The sequence below is a fragment of the Drosophila pseudoobscura genome, chromosome X, assembly GCF_009870125.1.
Source record: "Drosophila pseudoobscura strain MV-25-SWS-2005 chromosome X, UCI_Dpse_MV25, whole genome shotgun sequence".
Lineage (NCBI taxonomy): Eukaryota > Metazoa > Arthropoda > Insecta > Diptera > Drosophilidae > Drosophila > Drosophila pseudoobscura.
Window position 1 is genome coordinate 6,320,961 of NC_046683.1, and position 23,034 is coordinate 6,343,994.

At 43.4% G+C, this 23,034-nt stretch overlaps 1 protein-coding gene across 4 annotated transcripts; it reads left to right on the plus strand.

The window, feature by feature from the left end:
- The first annotated feature begins 342 nt into the window (after positions 1-342).
- Positions 343-22,101, plus strand: CHES-1-like (Checkpoint suppressor 1-like). 4 transcript variants are annotated; one of them, XM_033385581.1, is made up of 7 exons: positions 343-677; positions 739-1,118; positions 15,724-17,241; positions 17,321-17,833; positions 17,897-18,805; positions 18,877-19,095; positions 19,162-22,101. In XM_033385581.1, the coding sequence occupies exons 2-7, from the start codon at positions 1,045-1,047 to the stop codon at positions 19,784-19,786; spliced, it is 3,858 nt and encodes a 1,285-aa protein (XP_033241472.1). In that variant the 5' UTR covers positions 343-677; positions 739-1,044; the 3' UTR covers positions 19,787-22,101. The 4 variants fall into 4 exon arrangements, with proteins under 4 accessions (XP_033241472.1, XP_033241474.1, XP_033241475.1 ...); XM_033385583.1 differs by lacking the exon at positions 739-1,118; XM_033385584.1 differs by lacking the exons at positions 343-677; positions 739-1,118 and adding an exon at positions 1,300-1,403.
- Positions 22,102-23,034: the final 933 nt, after the last annotated feature.

The following is a 23,034-nucleotide window of genomic DNA, read 5'->3' on the forward strand; positions in this document are numbered from 1 at the left end:
GCCCATTCGTCTCCAAAAACAAATCAAAAGCCATCATTGCAATAAATTAGTTAATTGAGCTAATGAATATTGGCAGAGCAGAAAAACGATTTGAGGGGAATATGAGTTTCAATCTGGTAACGCACTCGAACGCTGATCAGCGTTGACAGTGCAGCGGAACGTCAGCAGAAGCGGCAGCAAGAACAACACAACAAAAACAAAAACAGAGATGCGTTTTACCCAAGGTATATTAACTAAAAGGTAAGGCCGCGATTGCCTTTCCATCTGATAAGTCTGGAACAAAACTGAAACCCTGGCGGACTGCCCTACCCTTTATTGGTAGGCCTTGTCGTTGCCATTGCATTGGTTTAGGTATCTGCTTCGTGTTGCTGTTGCCGCTGCTACATAGTTGCTGCCGCTGCCACTGCCACAGCCACAGCCATTTACCCTGTAAACTGCGCGGCCGTCTCGTGTTCATTTTGCATTGTGCCGTTCAGCGCAACGGACGTGGTTAGAGCGCGGTGGCCCAAAAACAGACCAAAAAATCCAACCAAGGCAAATAAACAATCACACAAACGTACACGCAACAAACAAAACGCAGTCAATACAAATAACAGTATAACGACGCAGTCAACTAATTTTTTTGCATTGATGTCCGCACCCAAACGCACCGCTGTCATACAACAATAACAACTTGAGTAGGTATCCATATATATGTATCTCTTTCTTGTTTTTAGTATTACGATTTTTTTTTACAAGTGCCAAAAATGTGTAACTGTGACATTTGCAAAAAAGTTACAAAAAAAATAGTGCTGTAATTTGCCAAAAAACAACAACAGAAAAAAACCAGAAGAAAGAAACCGCAAAATTAGCGAAAAGTTTGCTAGTGCCGCCAGCAGATGCATATTGGCGAGGGAGCGCGAGTGTAAAGCGGCCCCAAAAGCTAAGAGAGAAATCAAACGTAAGGCAACCAGCTCCAAATGCAAAGAGAGACAACGGGCCCCAAAGGCAAAAAGTATAGTACGAGGCAGAGCAAGTGCGAAGAGTGTGGGCTACAACGAGACGATGAGTGCAAGAGTGAAAGAGAGTGGGCAGGCAGGCAGGCTGTGCAAGTGCGTGCGCGGCGGCAAAAACAAAATGTGAGTGCAAAATAAACAACAAGAAAATAAGCAAAAACCACAAAAAAAGAGAAAAAAAATTAAGAAAAGAAAAAGACCAACAGTAAAAAAACAGATACAACAACAAACACAAATACAAACAAAACGCAACAGCAAAACAAATCGAAAAAGCTTTAAAATAAAACACACACACATGCAGATAAACTTAAAGAAACAAGAGAACAAAAGAGGAGAGAGAAGGAAGAGAACATGATAACGACAACAACGTGGTGCTGGTTTCACATTCAAAGATTAGAGCATCGAAGTGTATGTACCCTTTAATATCTTCATGGGTTAAAGCGAAAAGTTCCGCCAGTTAAAAGATTAATCTCCATTAACTTCAAAATTAACTTTTTTTCCACAATATCTTGTGTTATTTTTTCGTTGATACATATGTCGATACGTTGATTCCAATACAAAAATATACAATCGTATGTTCAGAAGTTGTCAATGCTGTCTTCTCACGAAATCATTATATCCTCTATGCAAAGGGTATAACTAAATGTTTCAGTCGAAATCGACGAATCGAAAAATATTTTTAGTGTTGCCTATCTGTCCCTCTCTGCCCGTGCGTGTTTGTGTGTGTCACCAGAGTGCGTATGTTGTAGGTATGTGTGCGGGTCCCCCGCGTCTGCCTTGTGGTTTGTTCTTGCTCCTGTGACGCCCCCCGTACTGCATTTGTCGCATTGCCCGCACGAGGTAGAACAATCACCAACAAACAAAAACTAAGCAAAATGCAAACGCCTGATGGTAGGATAGGGGAGGTGCTAAAGAGAACGCAACACGTCACCCGCATGCTCTTGCAGATTTCTAATAATTCTATGACGTACATATTTTCCTTGTGATATACTCGAAAAAATAGCGTCGAAAGAGGGAGAGGGCCGTGTTATAAACATTTATTTGCTGCGCATAATTTCCAATACATTTTTTTTCTTCTGTGGATTGCGAATAAACTTACATACATACATATATGTATGTATATACGGTAAATGTGTGTTTTTGTTGTGTAGCGAGGAGGCGACTTATAATGGTGTGCACAAATATAGGAACCATGCTAAGAAATGTTTTGGTGTTTAAACTTAAACGTCTCGAGTGCCCTTTATCCACATTCGTTTGCTTTTGCGGTCTCTCTGCGGTCCACCAAAAAAAATTAATACTCTTGACAATTTAACACTGGTGTCCATATTCGGATGGCCATGCCTGTATGTTGTTTTATTTTTGTGTTGGCCTGTTACCCCTGCACACACACACATAGACCCACACTCTCTCACGACGGAGAGAGTGAGTGCGTCGTTGGGCAGAGGCACCGTTCTGGCGTCGTGAGAGCTTGTGATCGGTATCATTTTTTGTTGTGTGCCGTCGCTGCCTCCCCCTCTTTCTACCGCAGAGACGCTAATTGTTAGGCTGCTGCCGCTACCTCGGCTGCGGTCCTCGTCTGATAAAGCGACCTCGCCATTGCGCCTGCCTGACTTACTACTTCCCTCTCTTTCTCTTTTTTGTTAGTTTTCTTTTCCTCGTTTTATTGCATTGAAGAAAAGCTGCAGAGCCAGGCGCGCAGTTCAGATCGAAGCTCACGTGAGACTCTGCTACCGCTCTTCTTCAATCTACCTACCACATCACTCTGCTCAGGCATTGTATTTGTGCAATTAGCAGCGTTGGTGGCAGAGCAGCAGCGATTATGCAACGCAATTGAATGCTGAAGGAAACACGAAAAAAAAAAACACAAACAAAATAATGGAATACTGGAAACTTCAAAAAGCTCGTCAAAAGCTATGCATGTGTGCTGCTTGTGTGTGTCTGATGGCAATTTCCGACTTAAAAACCAATTGGAAATTGAAATTCCTTGACAGGGCCAGGCAGGCCCTATATGGTCTGCGGTGTTCGGTGCGGGGTAAGGTGGATTAAAAACTAATTGAATATCGGGTCGGAACATTTTCGACACATTGTGTGCTTGCAGGGGTGGTATGTACATTTATTTAAGAATCACGCAAGCCGGCGTTTGTTCCGTTGAAAGTTCTGGATCTCTCCCGTTCCCACCTCTCACTTTTTTTTTTATTGCTCTCAGTCTCTAGCCTTTCATAGATTTCGATACCCTTGAAGAAGAGCTATGTATTGAAGGACGTTTCTCCAGAATCACATTTGATTAAAGTCGTGAATAGAATAACACAGCCATCGATCTGAAATCTGAAAGGGTATCAGAAAGACCGACCCCCTCAAGGTAGTCTAAATTTTGTGTTAGCTTTGCACCTCGCGAGCACATTGCGTGTGCGTGTGCGCGTGTCGTGCGTCTATGTGTGTGTGTGCTTTTTTTGAGAACAGAACCCAAGCATCGGCATAAGACCTACTGCGACGGCGACGACAACTGAGGCGCTGTTTGTTGATTACATAAAAAATGAAAATAATTATGTACACTTTTGTACATTGTCAGGCACACACACACACAGAGAGAGAGAGAGAGAGATAGTCTCAAACGTGTGCGTGTAACTATAAACAAATACAAATGCAGACACAGATGGGTATGCACTAAGCACTATGCGAACACAAGTCAGTCGACCACTTTGTGTGTGGTTGAGGCGATAAGATACCGCGTATAGCAGCAGCGACAGCAGCAGCACCAGAACCACAAGCACCAGCAGCGAAATAGTGCGCAAAATGCAAACAAAAAACTTAAAAGTAGCAACAGCAGCAGGAGAGGAGACGACGACAGCCGTTGCCCTGCCCCTGCCCCTGCTCAGTACCCGCCGACGACTTTGTTGGTTGTTATACAACAACAGAAAATGGAGCAGAACTCAGCAGAAGGAGAAGAAGAAGAAGCAGTAGATAAAGCAACAGAAAATGCAGTAACAGCTGATCAAAGATGAGCTAACAGTGTGGACGACTAACACTTGCAGTGCAGAGAGAGGCCGGCCTGTTATAGCTGTAACAGAGCAACAGAACGGCAGGATGGGATGAAGCAGTAGAGTTTGTTTACAGTTCCAAAAAAGGGATATGTGATGCCTGTCGTTAACAGTTACACAAATGAAGAGGAAAGAGATAGCAGAATCATAGTAAGTCTCACAGTACAGGCGACTGAAGCTCAAGAGGCAAGATTCTGAATGATATCCCTGGAGAGGCAGGAAAGTGCTGGCAGAGTAACAAGTAAAAAAAAAAAAAAATGTTGCGTTTACAGTGCCATAGCTAGGGCGGTCATGTCTGGTACAGGCGACAACTGTGTCATTGGTGATATGTGTACAGATGTAGAAGCAGCCGACAGTCAGTCCTGTAATCACTGGGCGAACAAATCATAGTAACAACACTGTATGCACGAATGAATACATCTATTGCTAGAGTGTTACGTACGTCAGTTCGTGAGGAGGAGACTCTGACCACTACGTCGCTGTGGATACATATGTATGGGGAGGCGGGCGCCGCTATTCATAAATAGTAATTACAATTGTTCTCACAGCTGTTTTTTTTTTCTGTTTATCAAAATGATATACGAATACATACACAAAGAGCACCCTATTTAAAATGCAAACCTTGATTATTTTCCGTTCAAGCTGTGTCATAACTAGTTGCCAACTATTTCTGTTCTCTCTCTCTCTCTCTGCTCTTCTCTGCTCTTATTTCTGTCAATTATCAATTCATCTATTTAACTAAATGTTTAACAAAAATACACGCACACTCACATGCAGTCAGTCGGGTGCTCTTTGAGTGTGGTGCAGCATTGAACATTTGCGTTTGCTTCCAAAATGTGCTAATTAGTGGGAAACGTTTATCGCATTTCTGTTCATGTATGCATTTTTGGTTGTATGTTTGTGTGTGTGTGTGTGTGTGTGGTTGGTTGTCAATTGGTTTCAGTTGGGTTGATTGAAGGGCAACCCTGGCAAACTTATAAGGCAGCGGGGCAATCAAACGTTTTTTTTTCTTCATTTTCCTTTCTTGGTTTTGTTTGTTGAGAGTTTTCAATCATCACGCACGAATGCACAAATGAATGTAGAAATTAATTTGTGGTTAAATTTATAGATTATCAAGTTGATGGTGACATTTTTGTGTGTTGACAATGCAACTGTTGCGTGGACGAAGAGAGAGAGAGGGAGAGGGAATCTGAGAGAAAGCAGCGAAGGAGAAATCAGAGATTTTGCGGATAGGAAGCCAGGAATTGCTTTCATCCTTTGGTCATGTCATTCCTTCCTTTTCTTGTACTGCTTTTCTGTTTTCTCTCGCACTTCTCCATCACTTTCTCGCGTTCTTCTCGACTCTAATACTGCTGACTCTGCTCTTTCCCTCCTCGATAAACTCCTTCTCCAATCTTGTACTCCTCCTTTTGTTCCTACTCTGTTATTTACTCAGTTTTTCTTTGGTTTTTTTGTTAGCTATGTATATTACGTATACGCAACGATGATCGTTTCTCTCTCTCTTTTTCTCTCTGATTTTCTTATCAGCCCCTGAGACTTAGAACCGAGTAAACAACGCTTTGTGTCCACACTTGTGTGAGTGTGTGTGTGCGTGTGGGTTTTCTTTTTTCCATATTTATTATTCTCATTTATTAATGTTTTTCTGCCTTGTATATGTTTTGCTTTACCCTTTTGTTTTGTTTGGTTTCGTTTTGCGAGGAAAATGTGCTTTGTCTATATTTAGTTGTATTTAATTGCGGTTGACCCAATTTGTTGTTCTTGTAGTAGAGACACGATACCTCGAGAGTCGAGTGTATGCCTTGTGTAATTGCTTATAGTAAAAAATAAAATCAAAAGAAGACTCTACATACTCTATAGAAGGAGAATGCTTGGACGAGAGGCGGGCAGAGCGAGAGACAAACACACGATGTGTTTATTTTGGTTGAATTCAATTGAAATTGAAATTTTAATGATCAGTTTTAGCTTCGAGACGAAATCACTTGGAAAGGTACGAGAGTCGGTTAGGGTATATCGTGTGTGTGGGAGCGCTTTAGATGGGTAGAGAGAGAGATAGAGAAAGAAAGTGCGCCTGGCAACAGGGTTTTTTTTGTGTGTGTGTGGCAGAGCGTAACGCAGTGTGTCAGACAGAGCAGGGCATCGGATAAACTTAAATGCCAAAGCAACAGCATACTAAATGCACATGCAAGCCACATGACATGTACAGATGAAGAACGTACTACAGTTTTGGTCACATGTTGGTGGTAGCACAGTGAAAGAAGCAACGAACCTTATGGCATGCACCGGACTAGGATCGTTTTCCGAGTGGATATAGATTGTATTTGTTGAATGCTTCTGTTTATTCGAGGTTTACTCTGTTTGCCCAAAGATAAGATGAACAAGAGTCGTGCTCTTTTAGTGATTGAAGCCCGTAGTCATAGAAATTGTTCAAATTTCTTCTCGGTTAAGAATCAAAGGGGATTTGAGTTCTATGTTTGACCATCTAATGCAATGGTTATACAGGTTATATCCTTTACGGTTCGCCAAAGATTACTTTGTTTCTCCGCCTCCTCCAGTCTCCTATATCATCTTCTGCTTCTTGCTCCTCTCTTTTCGCTCTTTTTACCGCATCTAAAAAGCCGGCAAACTTCATTTTTACGCTCTTTGCCATGCCTTGCCTTTCTTTGCTGCGCTTTTCTCTTGCTCTCTTTCTGGTAGCTCTCTCACTCTTTGTGCGTGCGGCGGCATGGATGGGCATGGGTGATGAAGTCGTGACAGGGGGGTTAGTAGGGGGGGGAAAAAATGGTATAAATTTATTTTTATTTTTAACAAATACGAGCGACAATGCCGTCGTTGTTCAATTTTCCGCTGCTTTGCTAAAATTAAATATGGTTAAACGGCAACAACTGCATTCCCTCTCTCTCTCTCGCTCTCTCTCTTGCGTGCGTGTGTGTGTGTGTGTGTGTGAATTTCGGCTTCTTGTATTTCCTGCCTGCTCTGCTGCGACCTCCTCACTATACCCCCTCTCGCTCGCTCGCTGAGTGTGTGGCTGTCGCACGTGTCGATGTCGGGGACGGTGTCGCTTGCTTGTTGTTATACCCTTGAAGAGTGTATGATGATTTTTGACTAAATATGTGTGTAAGGAGTCTATTAGGTGTATATGTAGATACATATATTCTTCATGAGAACAAATGGTGGAGCATATCTCTAGCTCTTAAGATGTTTTAACAAATAGTCCCACGTAATGTCTCAGAGTCCATGAAATCTAGCAAATGGCAAGTGGAAAAGGGTATCAAAAGCTTCGGCTAACTGCCGTCTACCATGTTGCTAATGCTTCTGCCTCATTTTGGTTGAGATTTCGATCAAAGCTCCGCCTCCTCCGATGTTGATTTTTAATTAATTTAATTATGCATTAATCAAGCACAGCCCGGTTTAGGTTTTTGTTGCTGTTGTTTTTGATTATGCAAAAAAACGACAAAGTTTTGCCCAGGGAGGAGGGTACGTACTCGAAAATTAAATAATTTCTTTAATGGTTTATCATATTTAGTTGAAATGCAATGATAATCGTAATTGCTGTGCAACTTATTTATTTATAAACATTCTCTATGTTTTTTTTTGTGACTCACTGTGCGGCCAAAGAGAGAGAGAGAGAGCTTTTGATGACTTATTTTGAAGCCTAGCCCAAACAGCTGTTTGTTGTGCCTGCCTCTTTGTTGTAGTCCTTGTTTATGTTTCAGCAGTGCTTAGAGGAGCGAGCAGGGGGGGAAACCAAAGAGAGAGAGAGAGAGTTGTTTATGTTGTGCTACCCAAAAGGTTAGTGAGAGGTACAAAGAGAGAGAGAACGGTTCACTTTTCAATAAATGGCAATGTCATGCGCGAACGCTTCACACACGCTCTCTCTCTCTCTCTCTCTCTTTTGCTCGTATCTCTCTCTCTCTATCCCAGTCTACAAATCTTGTTTACGATGATTTTGCTTTTGCCGGCTCTCTGTCCCCCTCATTCACACACTTACACACACTGTGACAGCGCCCCGTGGTATGTGTTTTTGTCTGTGCTTTCGAGAGTATGAGTGCGACAGACGCGGTATTGGGGGAATTTTTGAAAATTGCGGCCGCACTCGCCGCCGCCTTGCTTCATTCGATTGCTTGCTCGCGTGCCTTACGGTTCGAGATTAACTAAAATAATAAATAAAATACAAAACCCAAAGAAAATGAACACTAAAAGTATATTGTATTTACGGTTTTTCTTTTGAGATTTACTGAGTGTGAATGATGACAAGCTTTATCTTTATGATGAAAATCACAACGAAATGCGGATAATTTTCATCTGGAAAATCTATGTATAAATGTTTTTTTTTTTGACGTGATTGAAAGCGAGATCTAATAAAAACGTGCACATCCCTCGAAACGACAACAGAAACAACAGAATCAGTTGAAAGCAGCGCGTCGTCACAGCAAGCATAAACAGTCGAAAAAAAAAGCAGCAAGCAGTGAACAGCACAACCATAACAAGCAGTAGAACGCCTTGTATGGGTGTAGAAGCAGCAGGAGAAGGAGGAGCAGAAGCAGGAACAGGAGCAGAGGTATGTGGAAGTAAAACAACGGCAATATCAGCAAACAGAAGAACAGAAGAAATGGTGGAGCCAGAGAGAGCAATAGAGAGTAAACGTAGAGGTAGAGGTGTGCGTGTGTGTGTGTGTGTGTGCAAGCAAAGAAGCAACAAAAACAACAAATAAAGAGTGTTGTAAAGAGTGGTGGAGGGGGGGCTGGGGCAAAGGCATATGCAGAGATTAGAATGATTAATTTTGGAAAATTCTTTTTCTCTCCATTTTGAAGTGTTTTTTTAGTTTAGTTTTTTTGCATAATAATACCCGATGCGATACGATTTCATAATCAAGCTACTAAATGGCATGCGGCAAAGCATAAAAAGAACAACAACAATTAATGAGCAAAGAAACAACAAACAACACAGCAACAAACAAAACAAACAGAAAAACAACGAAGCAAAGAAAAACCACGTTGAAATTCTGGACAGCGACGTCAGCGTTAAGCGTTAGCGTCAGCGTCAGCGTCGTACGCTCGCCTCGCCTCGCCCCGCTCTCGCACGCTCGCTTACGCTCTCTCTCTCTCTCCTGCCTGCCAGCCATGTGTGTACTCCAAGCCAAGCAGTTCCATATTCCACATCAACTGTGATGTGTGCAAATAAAAGTACAGTGAAAGCTTGCCAGAACTTTTGCTCTTTGTTGGAATGACTGGTGAGGAGAGGAGCTGTCGAGCGGACGAGTGTCCACTGTGCTTGATGGTGGAATCCTGCTCAAAAGTGATAATAAAATCATAATCATGAATAATTATTTTTAAAGCCACCACTACACGTTGCTGATGACGGTGTGCGGAGGGGGAGGGGAGCAAAGAGTCGGGGGATTTGACTTGTGTGACACACTAAAAGTGCTGCCGCCGCTCTCTTTGCGTTCTCCCGCCCATTCATTCGGTCGCTCTCTACCTATCTCTCTTTGTCTAGCCATGCTTTGTCTCGCTTTAAAATGAACGCGTGAAAAGCAGTTTTGTTTTTCAAAATATATGCAAAGATTGTGGGGAGGGGTGGATGTAGTAGTGGGGTGGGAGAGGAACAGTGGGCAACAATTATAAACGCCAAAAGCGTTTTTCTAGCGGCCTTGTTGCGTTTTTTTTTTCTCTGTGTTTGTACAGACATGCATATATGATTTACTGTATATGTATATAAACATGTATTTGTATTATTTATTTCTTGCTCTCTTTGCGTGTATGGTCATTTTTATTGTACATAGATTTAGTTGTTAAAAATATATACACGTTTTCCAATTATTTTATTTTCTGATCATTTTATGTGTATTTTTTTTTTTTACTGTTTTTTCCCTTTGTTTTATTAGGAAATACATATACGAATATAAGTTTATTCCTTAATTTTTTGAAAGGACAGAGGAATTTGGTATCCTATTTTGGATCGGCGTTTGTTTTTGTTGTTTTTGTCCGTTTCTTCTATGTACGTTCTTTGTAGTTTTTCTTCTTCGCTTTTCGTTGAGGCGTATACGTAATGTGCAGGGCAAAAATAGAGAGAGAGACAGAGTGAGAGCGAAAACAGGCATACGTCAGAGGGCATTACGTATACGCCGCGTGGTTCGTCGCCATCGTATTTTGTACTACCTCGCCACCCCCAACCCCCCTCCGCTTCTTCTTAGCTGTTTCTGTTGTCTTGAGAAAGTTCTTGAATATTTAAGGGTAAAACCAAAGAAAAGTGTCCTTTAAAAAAATGCAATATCTGAGAGAAATTTATAGAAGAACAAAAAGATAAACGAAAAACTGTGTAAAAATATTCCTTCATCTAACAAAACTTATCACGAAATATATGTTTGTGAAATGAATTTCAAAAATATTTGTTTATATTTCATCGAAGCCTTGCATAAAGACAGATACGAAGAGAGAGAGAGTGCCGTAGAGCGAGAGAGAGAGTGAGTGGGAGCGAAAGACAAAGAGAGAGCGCGCGGAGAGAGCATTGATTGCCGCCATAAGTTTTTGCAGTTCTCTCAAAAAATGCTTAAGCAGCTGTTGTTGCTGTTTCTCTTGCCGTTTGATTTTTGTTTCGTTTTTGGTTTTGCTTTTTTGTTTCTGTTCTTTCTCCTTATTGTTGTTGTTGCTGCTGCCGCTTTTGTTGGCTGCTTTGGTTGCTATTTCACTTTTTTTGTTGCATGTTATCTTTTTGATGGCCGGAAGTATGCGAAAGCTTTTCGGCGCTCTCTCACGCCAGCTCTCTCTCTCTCTCTCTCTCTCTCTCTCGCTCAGTCTCTCTTTTGTTGTTACGTGAAATGAAATGTTTGGAAAGCTGTGGCAATAATTTTTGTTTTTGGTTTTATATGTTTGAATATTTATATAGAACAAAGGGAAACACAAAAACAAACAAATGCCAAATGAAATTAAAATATAATTCAAATTCATATCTGCTTTGGCTTTGAATTTGTTTCATTTGTACAAAAGCAGAAAAAACCAGAAAGCCGGCATTAAAAACATCTCTCTCCCTCTCTCTCTCTCTCTCTTTTGCTCTTTTGTTTATTTTGTTGTTTTTAATCATATTTTTTCTCACGCTCCTTTACATTCGCTGTTATTTATTTTATTTAAAGAGGAAGCCACTCATTTAACATTTTCTCTGTATAGATTTTCACATCCATCTCTGTATGTCTCTGTCTCTCACTCCCTCTCTATCTCAATTGGGCGACAATTTTCACAACAACAAAAATCATGCTGGCCGAAGGGTCGAAGGGGAGGGGTCGGGCGAAGAGTAGTGAAGTGAAGTGAAGTTGAAGCGGGGCAGGATGTTCAGTCGCACGATGATTACACGCATTTCTTGTATTTTATACAGTGATATCGCCAGGTATTAGGATAGCACAGGGTATGATATGCGTGGCTACTGCTTGACCACGGGAGAGTGTAAGCAGTGTATAACGAAAGTATTTTGTATACTATTTCTGCAAGATCTCTCGCTCATGACTAGTCGTTATTTCTTGCACTCACTGTGGGTCATTCTTCTCATATCCCTATGTTTTAGTTCTCGTCTGCTATATGGTAAATCCGTTGAAAGGGTATCAATATTACGCTAATTCTTACCATAAGAAGTCATCTGTAAGTATGTCCTTAAGGTCAAAGTTCACTTTCGTCCAGCTCCCACGTCATGTGGCGCCGGGGGGTATCTGCAAGTCGTGCCTCTGTTACTTGCCTGCTTTTTGGTGGCTTACAGCTAAAGTGGCTCTCCCCCTGTTAGAATGCTCATTATATAGCATATACTTGATGCTTGCGTATGTGTATGCATATCTATCTACATGTGTACATACGTATATCCATATCGGTGTTTATATGTATGTATCTATGTGTGTGTGTGTATATCTGGATGAATCATCATTCAACATCATCGTCAGCAACGGCCTCATCCAGTGGCTGGCCGGCTGGTGTTTCATTTGCGATTGTTGTTTATGTTCTTTATTTTTGTTTTTGTTTTTTTTTAGCATGCAGCACACTCGCTCAGGTACAGTTACCACCATGTGCTGCTTGCTGTTGCCTGTTTCTACTGCTTTCTGGCTAATTGGGGGAGAGCTACCGTTAGAAGAGTGCCCCCAAAATGCAAGTGTTGCCTCATTTCCTCTTCCTTCTCCTTGTTTCTCTTCCCCCCCGCTCCCCACACTTGTCCTTCTCTCAGACTCGCATTCATCCTTGCGCGCCCACTTATCCTTGTATGCCATCATTCTATCCACTGAATGGACTGACTGACGTTTGTGGGTGGCGGCGCTCCTCCCGTTGACATTTAAAGCAGCTGCTGAGGGTTCTTCTTTCCACTGCTTCCTCTCCTGCTTGCCCACTGCTTGCCAGCCCAAAGGTCTGCGGGTCACAGAACATTTGACGTTTCTAGAACGAAAATGTGACTAGATGTCGACGGCGTCCCCTAATAATCTCCAAACAGCCAAAACAACAAAAGAGAGAGAGGGAGAGTAAGAGAGAGAGATAAAAGTAAAAAAATAAACAACACCAAATCAGAAGAGAAGAGAACGAGCGGCTCAAAAGGCTCTCTCGCTCGTTCTCTCTTTGGAAAACAAACAAAACAGATGGACAACGGAGCATATGCCAAAGAGAGGGAAAAAGAGAGTTGTGTGTTTCGGAATTTAAGAGAGCGAAGTGTATCTGTGGCGGCATTTGTATCGGAACGTCATGCAAGCGGGTACCACAGTGCTTGTGTTTGTGTGGCTGCCTGTGTGTGTGTCTGTTTGTGTTTGTGTGCCTAACAAATAGTTGAAGTTTTTGTTGTTGTCCATAAGCGGCCATATTTGCTAATTAATTATGTCAAAGGCAGCCATAGCCATAACTTCTCCCCCCCCGGTTCAGCACACAGCACTCTGATCCCATTCCACCTCACGTTTTCACACCACCCCACACACAGACACACTGCTCTTCGCATTGGCCTGCCCTCACAAAAACCACGTTGTTCCAAAGTGCATAAAATATAAGGTGAGGCCTTTTCAGAGAGCGCTCTCGTGAAACTCGCACACTTTTCCTTGTGTAACGTTGCCCCAATACGAAAAGAACGCAGAAGAGAGAACGTGTCAACAAATAGGCAACTCGGAGAACACCTTTCACTCTCTTATTCAACCTGCCCCTCCTTCTATTGTCGTGCAAAAATGTTTCAAATTGTTTATACTTTTTGTATTGGTTTTGCCGCTTGTTTTCTTGTTGTTTTTCCAGCACAGCAGCAGCAGTAGCAGCAACAGCAATGTTGCCAAGACAACGACGAAAACTTTCGAAAATCGGTAAAAGGAAGGCCAGCCTCAGAGGCCGAAGCTTTTGATACACTTGCAGGCTTAATGATTGAAAGTTCTGTATATTTGTTCTGCTTTGCAAAGCCATAAATACTCCGCTCAGCAAAGGGTATGGAAAAATTGCGTCGCAGCGTTGCTTTCAGGGCCTTGTCTATTTATTTGAGACGCCACTGTAAGGTGGGAGAGACGTCGATGCGACGCCAGCTTTGGAGGTCGTCGTCGGTGCCAGTAGCTGAGGCAGCGGTAGCGGCAGAGAAGCTTTTTATTTGTTTTTGTGCTCTTCTTAATGTTGTTTCTCTGTTGCTATTGCTTTGTGCGTTTTGTTCTCATTCTCTTTCTCGTTTGTTGTGGCGCGCTTTATTGTTGTCGCTGCTCTTTGCACATGCAAAACAAAAAGAGGACAGGGAGACGAAGAAGAACAACTAACGGCATGTCAAAGTAAATTTCTTGGCCGGACATTTTTCAATGTGTTTTTTTTTTGTTGTTTTTGTATGTACATACATATGGGCATATACATATCTCGTGTTTGTTGAAAATCAATAAATAATAATACACTTTGTTGGCTGCCACCCCTCACCGTACAACGTGCCGCCGCTTGCCTAACAGCAGAAAAGTTGGCCCAAAAAGGGCAAATGAATATTCAAGTTAATTGCAAACTGCGCTTTAGGGGGGTGAATGAATATTCGATGAATTCAATTTTTGGATGAATAAAGGGTATGAGGTACGTGTAATTTATTGATTGAAGGCGTGAGGGAATGAATTCGAAGGCATTGTTGAGGAATAAGATAAATAATGATAAATTCCTTAAGACCGAGTGGAAGGCATGGTATAGAACGTACTAATGATGAACAAAGGAATAGAATGGCGAAAACCGTCGGTGTTAAATGCGTCGTGTATGAATAAGAGAATGAATGTAGTAGGGATGAATGCATGAATGAAGGAATGATCTTTGGACTCTCTCTCTTTAGTTTTTTTTTGCTGTTTCAGTTAGATTTGTTTTTGCTTCTATTTGCAACTCTTCGAATACAAGCATTGAAAAAAACTATAACCAAAGCAGAAATGCACACACGAAATACGAAACTAAAATGAAAACTGCTGATAAGATAATCCACTAATCACTCACACATGCCAGCAGAGCCAGCAGGCATGGGCAGCAGTCAGAAGGCAGAAGGAGTGACTGAGTCCGAGAGAGCGGGCATGGCAGGTGGAACCCAGCAGTCAGACAGAGCGCGCAATTTGCTGCCTGCGATGCGATGCGACGCGGGGTAGTGGGTGACGTCGCCGACGTTGTTGCTGCCGTCGCGTCATAAAACGGCACAAAAAGCTAACACGCGTAAACAAGCAAAGCAGCAATAAAATGCCAGCAGCAGAAACGAGAGAGAAGCAGCAGCACCAGCAGCAGCAGAGATAGCCAGACGCAGATAGCGAGAGTGGGAGAGCAGCAGAATAGAGAATACAGTCGCGGGCAAAGTAAAAGTAATAGTGAGAATGACAATGATCTTATGCATTTTGGCGTGACTGTAGTTGAAAATACAGTAAGTTTTCGGTGGAGCAATCGACGTGATTGGCAATTTGCCGATCCTATCACAAATCGAATAATCATTTCTACATTTCTATAATAAAATCTGAATCTTGTGGTGTGTCTAAAAATTGTGTGTTTCTTGGAGTACTATTCCTATGCCCGCCGCTGTATGAGAACACTCGCGTAAACTCGTATGCGTGCAGCAATGCGCAGCAAAGTAGGCAATCAATGCTCTGTGAAGGACGTTTGTTGCAACATCCACAAAAACAACAACAATCGATTGTGTCTAGTCATGCTCACGACATCCATTTGCTGACTGGCTTACCCCAAAATGCAGCAACATTGATTGATAATTTCGTCAATCAGTCATTATATCATCAAAATGGCTAAAAATACTTGCTGAAATGTATCTAAGCGAAGTGATTTCTCCAAAGAATTTCAGATTTAACGGTGAGACAATATCTTCCACATACAGATGAGTGAGCACTCACGATCGCTGATGATCTGATCATTTTCGAATTTAAAATTTCAAAAGATATTCTATGAGTCAGTCTATGAGCCTAACTATATTTTCTGAACCCTAAAAACAAATGTGAGACAGAAGATTATATTTATTAAGACCTTGAGAAGGCTTTACAGAGTTAAGAGATTCCTTTAAACTGGGATAACAATTAAAATGGAAAGATTTAGGTGATATGTTCCCATTATTTGTACGATTTTAAGTGATACTCATCGAATCGAATGTGTCCTTTCGCTTATGGGATCAATGTATATATATTTCGGACCATTCTGTAAAAAAATTCTTACGCTTAAGTGTATGCTAGCTCCCCACTAACCTTCTTCTCTACCTCTCTCTTGCAGCATGTCCACAGATAATCCCACACATCTGCTGACCACGCGGGATCTTGGCCAATTGCGGGGCCAATTACAGACGACAGCAGCGCCAGCGACGGCAACAAGTGGCGTACATGGATACCGCAACATAATTCCCCCACCTATCAGCACCTCAGCAACAGCAACAGCACCAGTAGCAGTAGCAATAGCAATAGCATCAACAGCAGCACCAGTATCAACAGCATCTTCCGTAGTAACAGAAGCATCATCATCATCAGCATCATCCGCCACCACGAGCAGCAACAGCAACAGCAACAGCGGCAGCATCCATCACGGAGGTGGCAACATGCAGGCCACCAGCTCAAAATATGTCGTCATTCAACCGAACCACAACGGCGGCTTCACGGCCTACGATAGCAGTGCCACTGCAGCAACCGCGATGTCCACGGGCGGAGGCGGTGGTGCCGGTGGCTCTGGAACGGGTGGAAATATTGTTCTTTTAGCCGCCGAGCCCCTGGAAATGGGTTCGGCAGACGCATTGGCCGCCGCTGCCGCTGCAGGAGCGGACGATGGTGAGCTGCGCTCCTTGTCGTGGCTGAGCGACAGCAATCTGATCAAGGGGATTGTCACGAGCAGCGGCTCCACAACGGCCGCATCGCAGGCGAAACGGGCAGCGGCTGTGGCCCTCAAGGCTCCGGCGGGGGGAGTCTGCCTTGTCGGCGATCTCATTGAGGAGCTGCCGCCAAGCAGCAGCGATATTCCGGAGACGGGAGACCAGCAGGGGACGCCCGGGGGCGTTTACAGCACCACGACAGTGCACAAGGGACCCAGCGGCACCACCACAGTGGTGGAGTACAAGGCCACCAAGACGACGACGACGGCCACACGAACAAGCTACATGCCTGTGGTGGTGACCAGCAGCAGCAACAGCAGCATCACACCATCAGCACAAGCCACCATTTCGCCCGCCAAGCAGCAGCAGCCCCAACAGATCTTTGTGACCAGCAATGGGACGGGTGCAACAACATACAAGACCTCTACCCCTACATCCATGGCCACGGTCTCTGTTTCGTCCGCCCCACCGTGCTCCCCGAATAATAATATCAACCACCACAACACCACCACCCACCATCCGCACAAGAAATATCTGCGGGAGAAGATGAACGTCCATGTGGACCACAGCAGCCATGTGGCCTCCACGGTGACGGTCGTCAGTTCGCCTGCATCCTCCAACAATTCATCGCTCAGCTCCACCTCCGCTTCAACCTCCGCCCTGTCCATGTCGGTCAATGGATCATCGGCCGGCATAAATGGCGCTGGGAATAGTCCAGGGCCCAAGGCCTCCAACAGCTTCACGACCGTTTACGAAACGGTAAAGTTCTCTGGAGCTGGGACAACGCCCTGCAGCATCAGCAACCCCAGCCAAAGCAACAGACAGCACCTGCCCGATCAGACGACGCTGATTACCCCAACGGCATTGATCAGTACTTCGCCCATGACGGGCTATAGTTTTGTGCATCATCTCACCGGAACGCCGCATGTCATGTTAGTATCTCATGGATCTCTGCCTCTAGGGTGGCAATCAATAAAATTAGTCTTTCCTTCTCTCTCTGGTTTTTGGCAGGGCTTCGACGGCACCATCGGAGGCGACTCTGGGAGGAGGCGGCAGCATCTACTACACCAATGCCACGCCAATGCAACAACAGCAGCACCTGCAACAGCAACAGCAGCAGCAGCAGCAGCGTGGCATGCATGTTTCTGTGTCGCCGCCACCGACGGCCGTCAATGCAACAATGGGGGGTCATAATGGATCTAATGGAGCATTGAATCTGCGAAGCCCCAATAGCTACAGCAGCTACGACAATGAGGATTCTCTGAAGGAGTTCGACATGACATTGAACTCCAGGATGCATACCAGCACGCCCCAATATGTGGCAGCGGCAGCCAAGAGCAGCAGCTACAGCAACAACGCCAACAGTTCCTCAAACACCACCAACGGTGGAGGAGGCGGTGGCGGTGGTGCGGGTGGTGGTGGTGGTGCCGGTGCCGGCAACACACCGCAAAAGCAAAAGCATCCCAACAATGTGCCATATGATCCACTAGTGCATACAAACAACAAGCCGCCATATAGCTTTAGGTAAGACCCAAGCCGATCCTCTCTTGGATTCGATCTTAATTTGATTTGTATTTTTCTCTGCAGTTCACTCATCTTTATGGCCATTGAGGGTTCGAACGAGAAGGCGCTGCCTGTAAAAGAGATCTATGCGTGGATTGTCCAGCACTTTCCATACTTCAAGACGGCCCCCAATGGCTGGAAGAACAGTGTGCGGCACAATCTGTCGCTGAACAAGAGTTTCGTCAAAGTGGAGAAAGCCCCCAATATGGGCAAGGGCTCGTTGTGGCGCGTAGAGCCGCAACAGCGTCAAAATCTCATTCAGGCCCTCAATCGGTCAGGCCCATTCTTCCCGAATTCAGCGGTGGACAAGATCAGTACGTCGCTGAAGAGTCCCAATGGGCAAGGGGCGCCCCAATCATCCGGTGGATATGATGGCCTTGATGGAGCGCCTGCCTCCGGCGCCGCTGCCTCCGCCAATGGAATAGGAATGGGCTGTGGCAACTCTGCGGCTCCAGTGACACTGGCCACACCCACAAAAAGCAATGGCCTGGTGCTCGCCAATGGTGGTGCTAGTCAATCGGCCGCCATGCCAAACAGTCCATCATCAAACGCTGGCGGAGGAGGGAGTGCCAGTCATGCGCGAGTCGATCCGAAGCTGTTTCCCTATTTGTCCAAGGCCTTCCGCAAAATCCGCGAAGATGGTGGGCCGCCCACCCAGCAGCTGCTCCTCAGCGATGTCCTCGATGACGATGCTTCCGGCGAATATGCTGGCAACCACAACCACAACAGCGGCAGTGGCAGTGGCAGTGGCAGGTACGTCTATGTGGGAAACGGAGGGGCTACTGCTGGCCTCAATGGAAGTGGAGATGGCATTAACTTTGAGCGACTGGCCCGCGATTGCGGGGCTGACAGCATGGACGATGTGCATGCTGCGGCGGCCATGCTCTTCCTCAAACACGGACCAAAGGCCTTCACTGAGTCTTTTCAAAATGGGTAAGCCCTAAGACGATCACTTAATCCGACAGATCTTGTAATCTCTACCTCTCTCTCTCTATCTCTCAAAGGGCCCCAGTGATTACAAGTTCTCCCAGCGAGGATCACACTTATTCCGCGGGCGGCAATAGCAATGCGGACAGCGGCGCCTCCACCCCACTCACCAATGGCAATGTCCTGGCGGGGCAGACGCCGGCCCAGCTTCAGCTGCAGGCGCAGGCCAATGCCGGCGGTGGATCGGACAGCAATTGCGCCAGCTCCGATGCGGCCTACGACAGCAGCGAGGAGAAGTGAGTCTCCTAATGCGTGGGGTCCTTGAAACTAATCAACCTAATTCTGCTCCCTCTTCTCCACAGCCACAACATTACGCCCGAGGAGTTGGCCGATCAGCAGCGACATCGTGATGGTGTCGACGCATTGCTCTCGTTGTCGCGCTCATCCATCGTTGAGTGCGGGTCGGTGGCCACCACGCACTATCACAGCAACGGAAGCAGCGGAAGCAGTCACGGCTCCCCGCACAAGCGCCCCTCCAGCCACAGTCTCGAGGAGGAGCACGAGCACCTCCTCCTGCAACAGTACCAGCCACTGTTGTCGTCCTCGCCACAGGCTGTCTACACGAATGGCAGCGGCAGCAAGATGGCACTCCTCAGCAGTGCCGCTGCCAATGTGGCGTTGGCCCAACAGCAGCAACAGCAGCAGCAGCACCATCAGATCCATCAAATGCAGCAGCAGCAACAGCATCAGCATCAGCATCAAATACAGCAGCACCAACAGCATACAGAGCTGTACGGCAGCGTGAGTGGCAGCTATTTGGCCGGATTGAATCACTGCCTGCCCGCTGCAACGGGAGCTGGAGGACAGGCGGCCATGTTGCCCCAACATCTCACTGCTACGATGGCAAATGCTGCGGCCAAGAACAAGGTGAAGCCTCTGCGGGGCTTGCGTACAAAGATCAAGCGGAAATCTGCATGGATGCGGTGAATGTGGCGCCAGGCCGGAGGCAGGCGGAGGACCGTCTCCTAGCCTCCACAGCCCCTCGCATGTCCCCTCCATGGCCACGTCTCCTGTGTTGTTGTCTCTTTCTAATTGCAAATTGTTCAAATCAGAGCATTTAGTCGTAAGATTTAGTAGACTCCCTCGCCTGCTCGCCCTTTCTTCTCCTTTATTTTGATTGTGTGTGTTCCTCCTCTAATCCTTGTGTTTGTTATACAAATTAATGACTATTTTTTGATAGGTTTTTAGTTTAGTTTTTAAACGTCTTTTGGACTTGATTCGGGTCCTCGATTGTCGGCCATTTCATCAATATTTGACAATTCTTTTGTACGATTACACACACACACACACGTGTTGTACACATCATCTATATAAAAACAAAAAAATCATAAACTTTAATGAAGTGTAATTAATTTATAGCTTAAATAATTTTAAATATCTTTTGCTTCCCAACTTTGGTTGTTTCATTATTCTTTTTTTTTTAATTTTTTGTTTAGTCTGTTATCCTTTTTAATTGTTCAAAAATGTTTTTACAACAACAAGGAAAAAAATGAAGAAATCGAAAAATGTTAAATTGAAAATCGAAAATTCTTTGAGAAGAATATTATTTTAAGATTTTGCATAGAATGGTGGTGTAGAATGTGGCTCCCAAGCACTTCTTTCATTGTTTAGTTCATAATTTCCAGCGTATCAGAGGGAGAGACAGGGTTTACATATATCAAACGACAGACAGACAAAGGAAACAATCACAAAAATTCATTTAAGTAGGAAAAACCTCAACAAAAGAATGAAATGAGGAATAACAAAACAAAACAAAAAAAAAAAATGGTAAAACAAAGAAACCAAATAATTATTAAATAAAAAAACAAAAAGCAAGAAATTGTAACAAAAAGAAACAGTAAGAAATTGTACAACAAAAGAGAAAGCGAAACATTTCTAAAAAAAAACAAACAAAAAACGAAGGCATAATATTTGGTAAAGGAAAGGAGAAGAAAAGAGAAGAATAAAAGTGTACAAAAAAGATAGCATGAAATTGTAAAATGCAGAAGAAACAAAGCATAAACATTGTAAAACAAGGAACAAGGCAAAAACAAGAAACAAAAATTTTATACAAAGCAAAAAATGATGAAATTTTTTTTTTTCGAATTTGTTGTTTTCTGCTTTAAGCAAGGTGTTTTCGATACAAATAAGAATCACACGCAAACACACACATGCATGTAAAACTACTTATATGATCTATATAAATATATATATATACCGAAGAGAGAGAGAGAAAGCAAGAGAGAGATAGTAGTATATAAGCAGGAAGCCCAGACACACTTAGCGCCTTATGAATCGAGTCCTTAGCAAAAGTTGAATGAGAGATGGTGAGATCTGTTAAGAATTGTTTGAACTGCTTTGTTATACGGATATGCGATCTATATATAGATATATACGATATACTGCTAGAACACACCCAACACGATGACACTCAAGAAAAAATGTTAAATCAAAGATATTTAGATATATGTAAGTTAAAGCCACAAAGCAAATGCGAAACCCTAATTAAGTAAGCCATCCCCCTTCCCCCTCCCCTCTAATGGTTACGTAGTTGAAATGCTAAAAAATTGTTAATCAGACTGTAAGCAGACTTTAGTTGAAATCAGGAACCCTGTGCCCCCTCCAGAGCCTAGAGCGGAATGTGTATATACCCGAAATGCCTCGAAAGAGCTGTTAAAACGATGCTGCAATCTATAAAAAAAAAACAAAATAAAAAAACAAATCCTGTATCTGTGGAATATATATATATATATATGTATATATCTAACGAACAGAGGAGGGACGAGAACTGGACAAAGAACGCCCCAAGTGTATACACTTCATGTACCTTTTTAGCAAAAAAAGCAAAGAACGCATTAAAAAGTTATATAATTAAACTAAAAACTAAAACTAAACTAAATGTTGATGTCAAAGAAACCAATCTGCTAGTTGTTGCAACAAAAAGAAAAACACAAACAAATGAAACAAATGTTAAAAATTTTTTTTTGTTTGCTCAAAAATCTTAATATTACGATTCATTTAATTATTACTATTATTTTTTAGTTTAATGCGAGAATGGCTTTGAAGCGCATGTGGGATAGGGGAACGGTGTGTGTGGAGGAGGAAAAACATCAAAATAATTATATAACTAAGCTTAAGGGCCCGGCCCCCCTCTCCGAGCCCAGCCACGCCACGATCATCCATGCCCCGCGAAAGACAATCGCCGCACGAATTGTTGTCGTTTTTCGCTTAAGTCTAAACAAGTTGAAAGTTCTATGTAGCGATAGGACGGACACACAACCTACACTCTACACATATAAATATCTATATACATACACACACGGCAATAGCAAAGTACATACATACATATATAAATATTGTTATAAACCATTAAGCTTTATTGTTTATACACAAACACACATATATATTATGCATATATATGTATATATATACATACTAAATCAACGGATAAAAAAAGAGAGAGCAGGTGGAGACTATCCGCCTGATCTGATCTGAACCGATCCGATCTGATCCGATACGGTACGATGGTACTATACCCTTCTTCTGCCCGCGATGAGCAAAACTGTTTTGTTAATGTGTTTTTTTTTCTTATATTTTATTATTATGCAACATCATTATTATTATTATTATTACTATTATCATTGAGATATATATATATACATATATGTATATATATATTTGATTTTAAAACTTTTTTTGCATACCAAATACACACAAATCAAAATGTGAAATAATTTCGTTTGTTTCGTTATGTTTTTGTGTATGCCGGAATCGACTGAATCGGGAATCAATATGTGAGGGGAAGTCAGAGTCCGATTAGTATCTATGAGAAGAGAGCAACGGAGTATCGGAGCACCGGGTGTTGAGGCGAAACGTAGCGCGCTTTCCGACTGGCTTTTTAATACTGAAGGGGTTGGGTTCCCTAATAATGGATCGACGGTGATATAGTAAAGCTCTATCTCTCTCTTAAGGAAGACGTCCGGCCATGGTGGTTTCCCTCGATACACTTTCTCATCATGCGCTTTTCCTTCGTTGACGGGTCGTGAACTGTGAATATAGTCCATAGTTGTACATACTTATATTTAGATAACTATTTAGGGGTGATCCGTAGGATCGATAGATGTCGGTTTATGTTTAGCTATTGTAAGTGCCTGCCCTTGGTACCCGCTCCACTGATTGAAGCTTTGATTGAACGC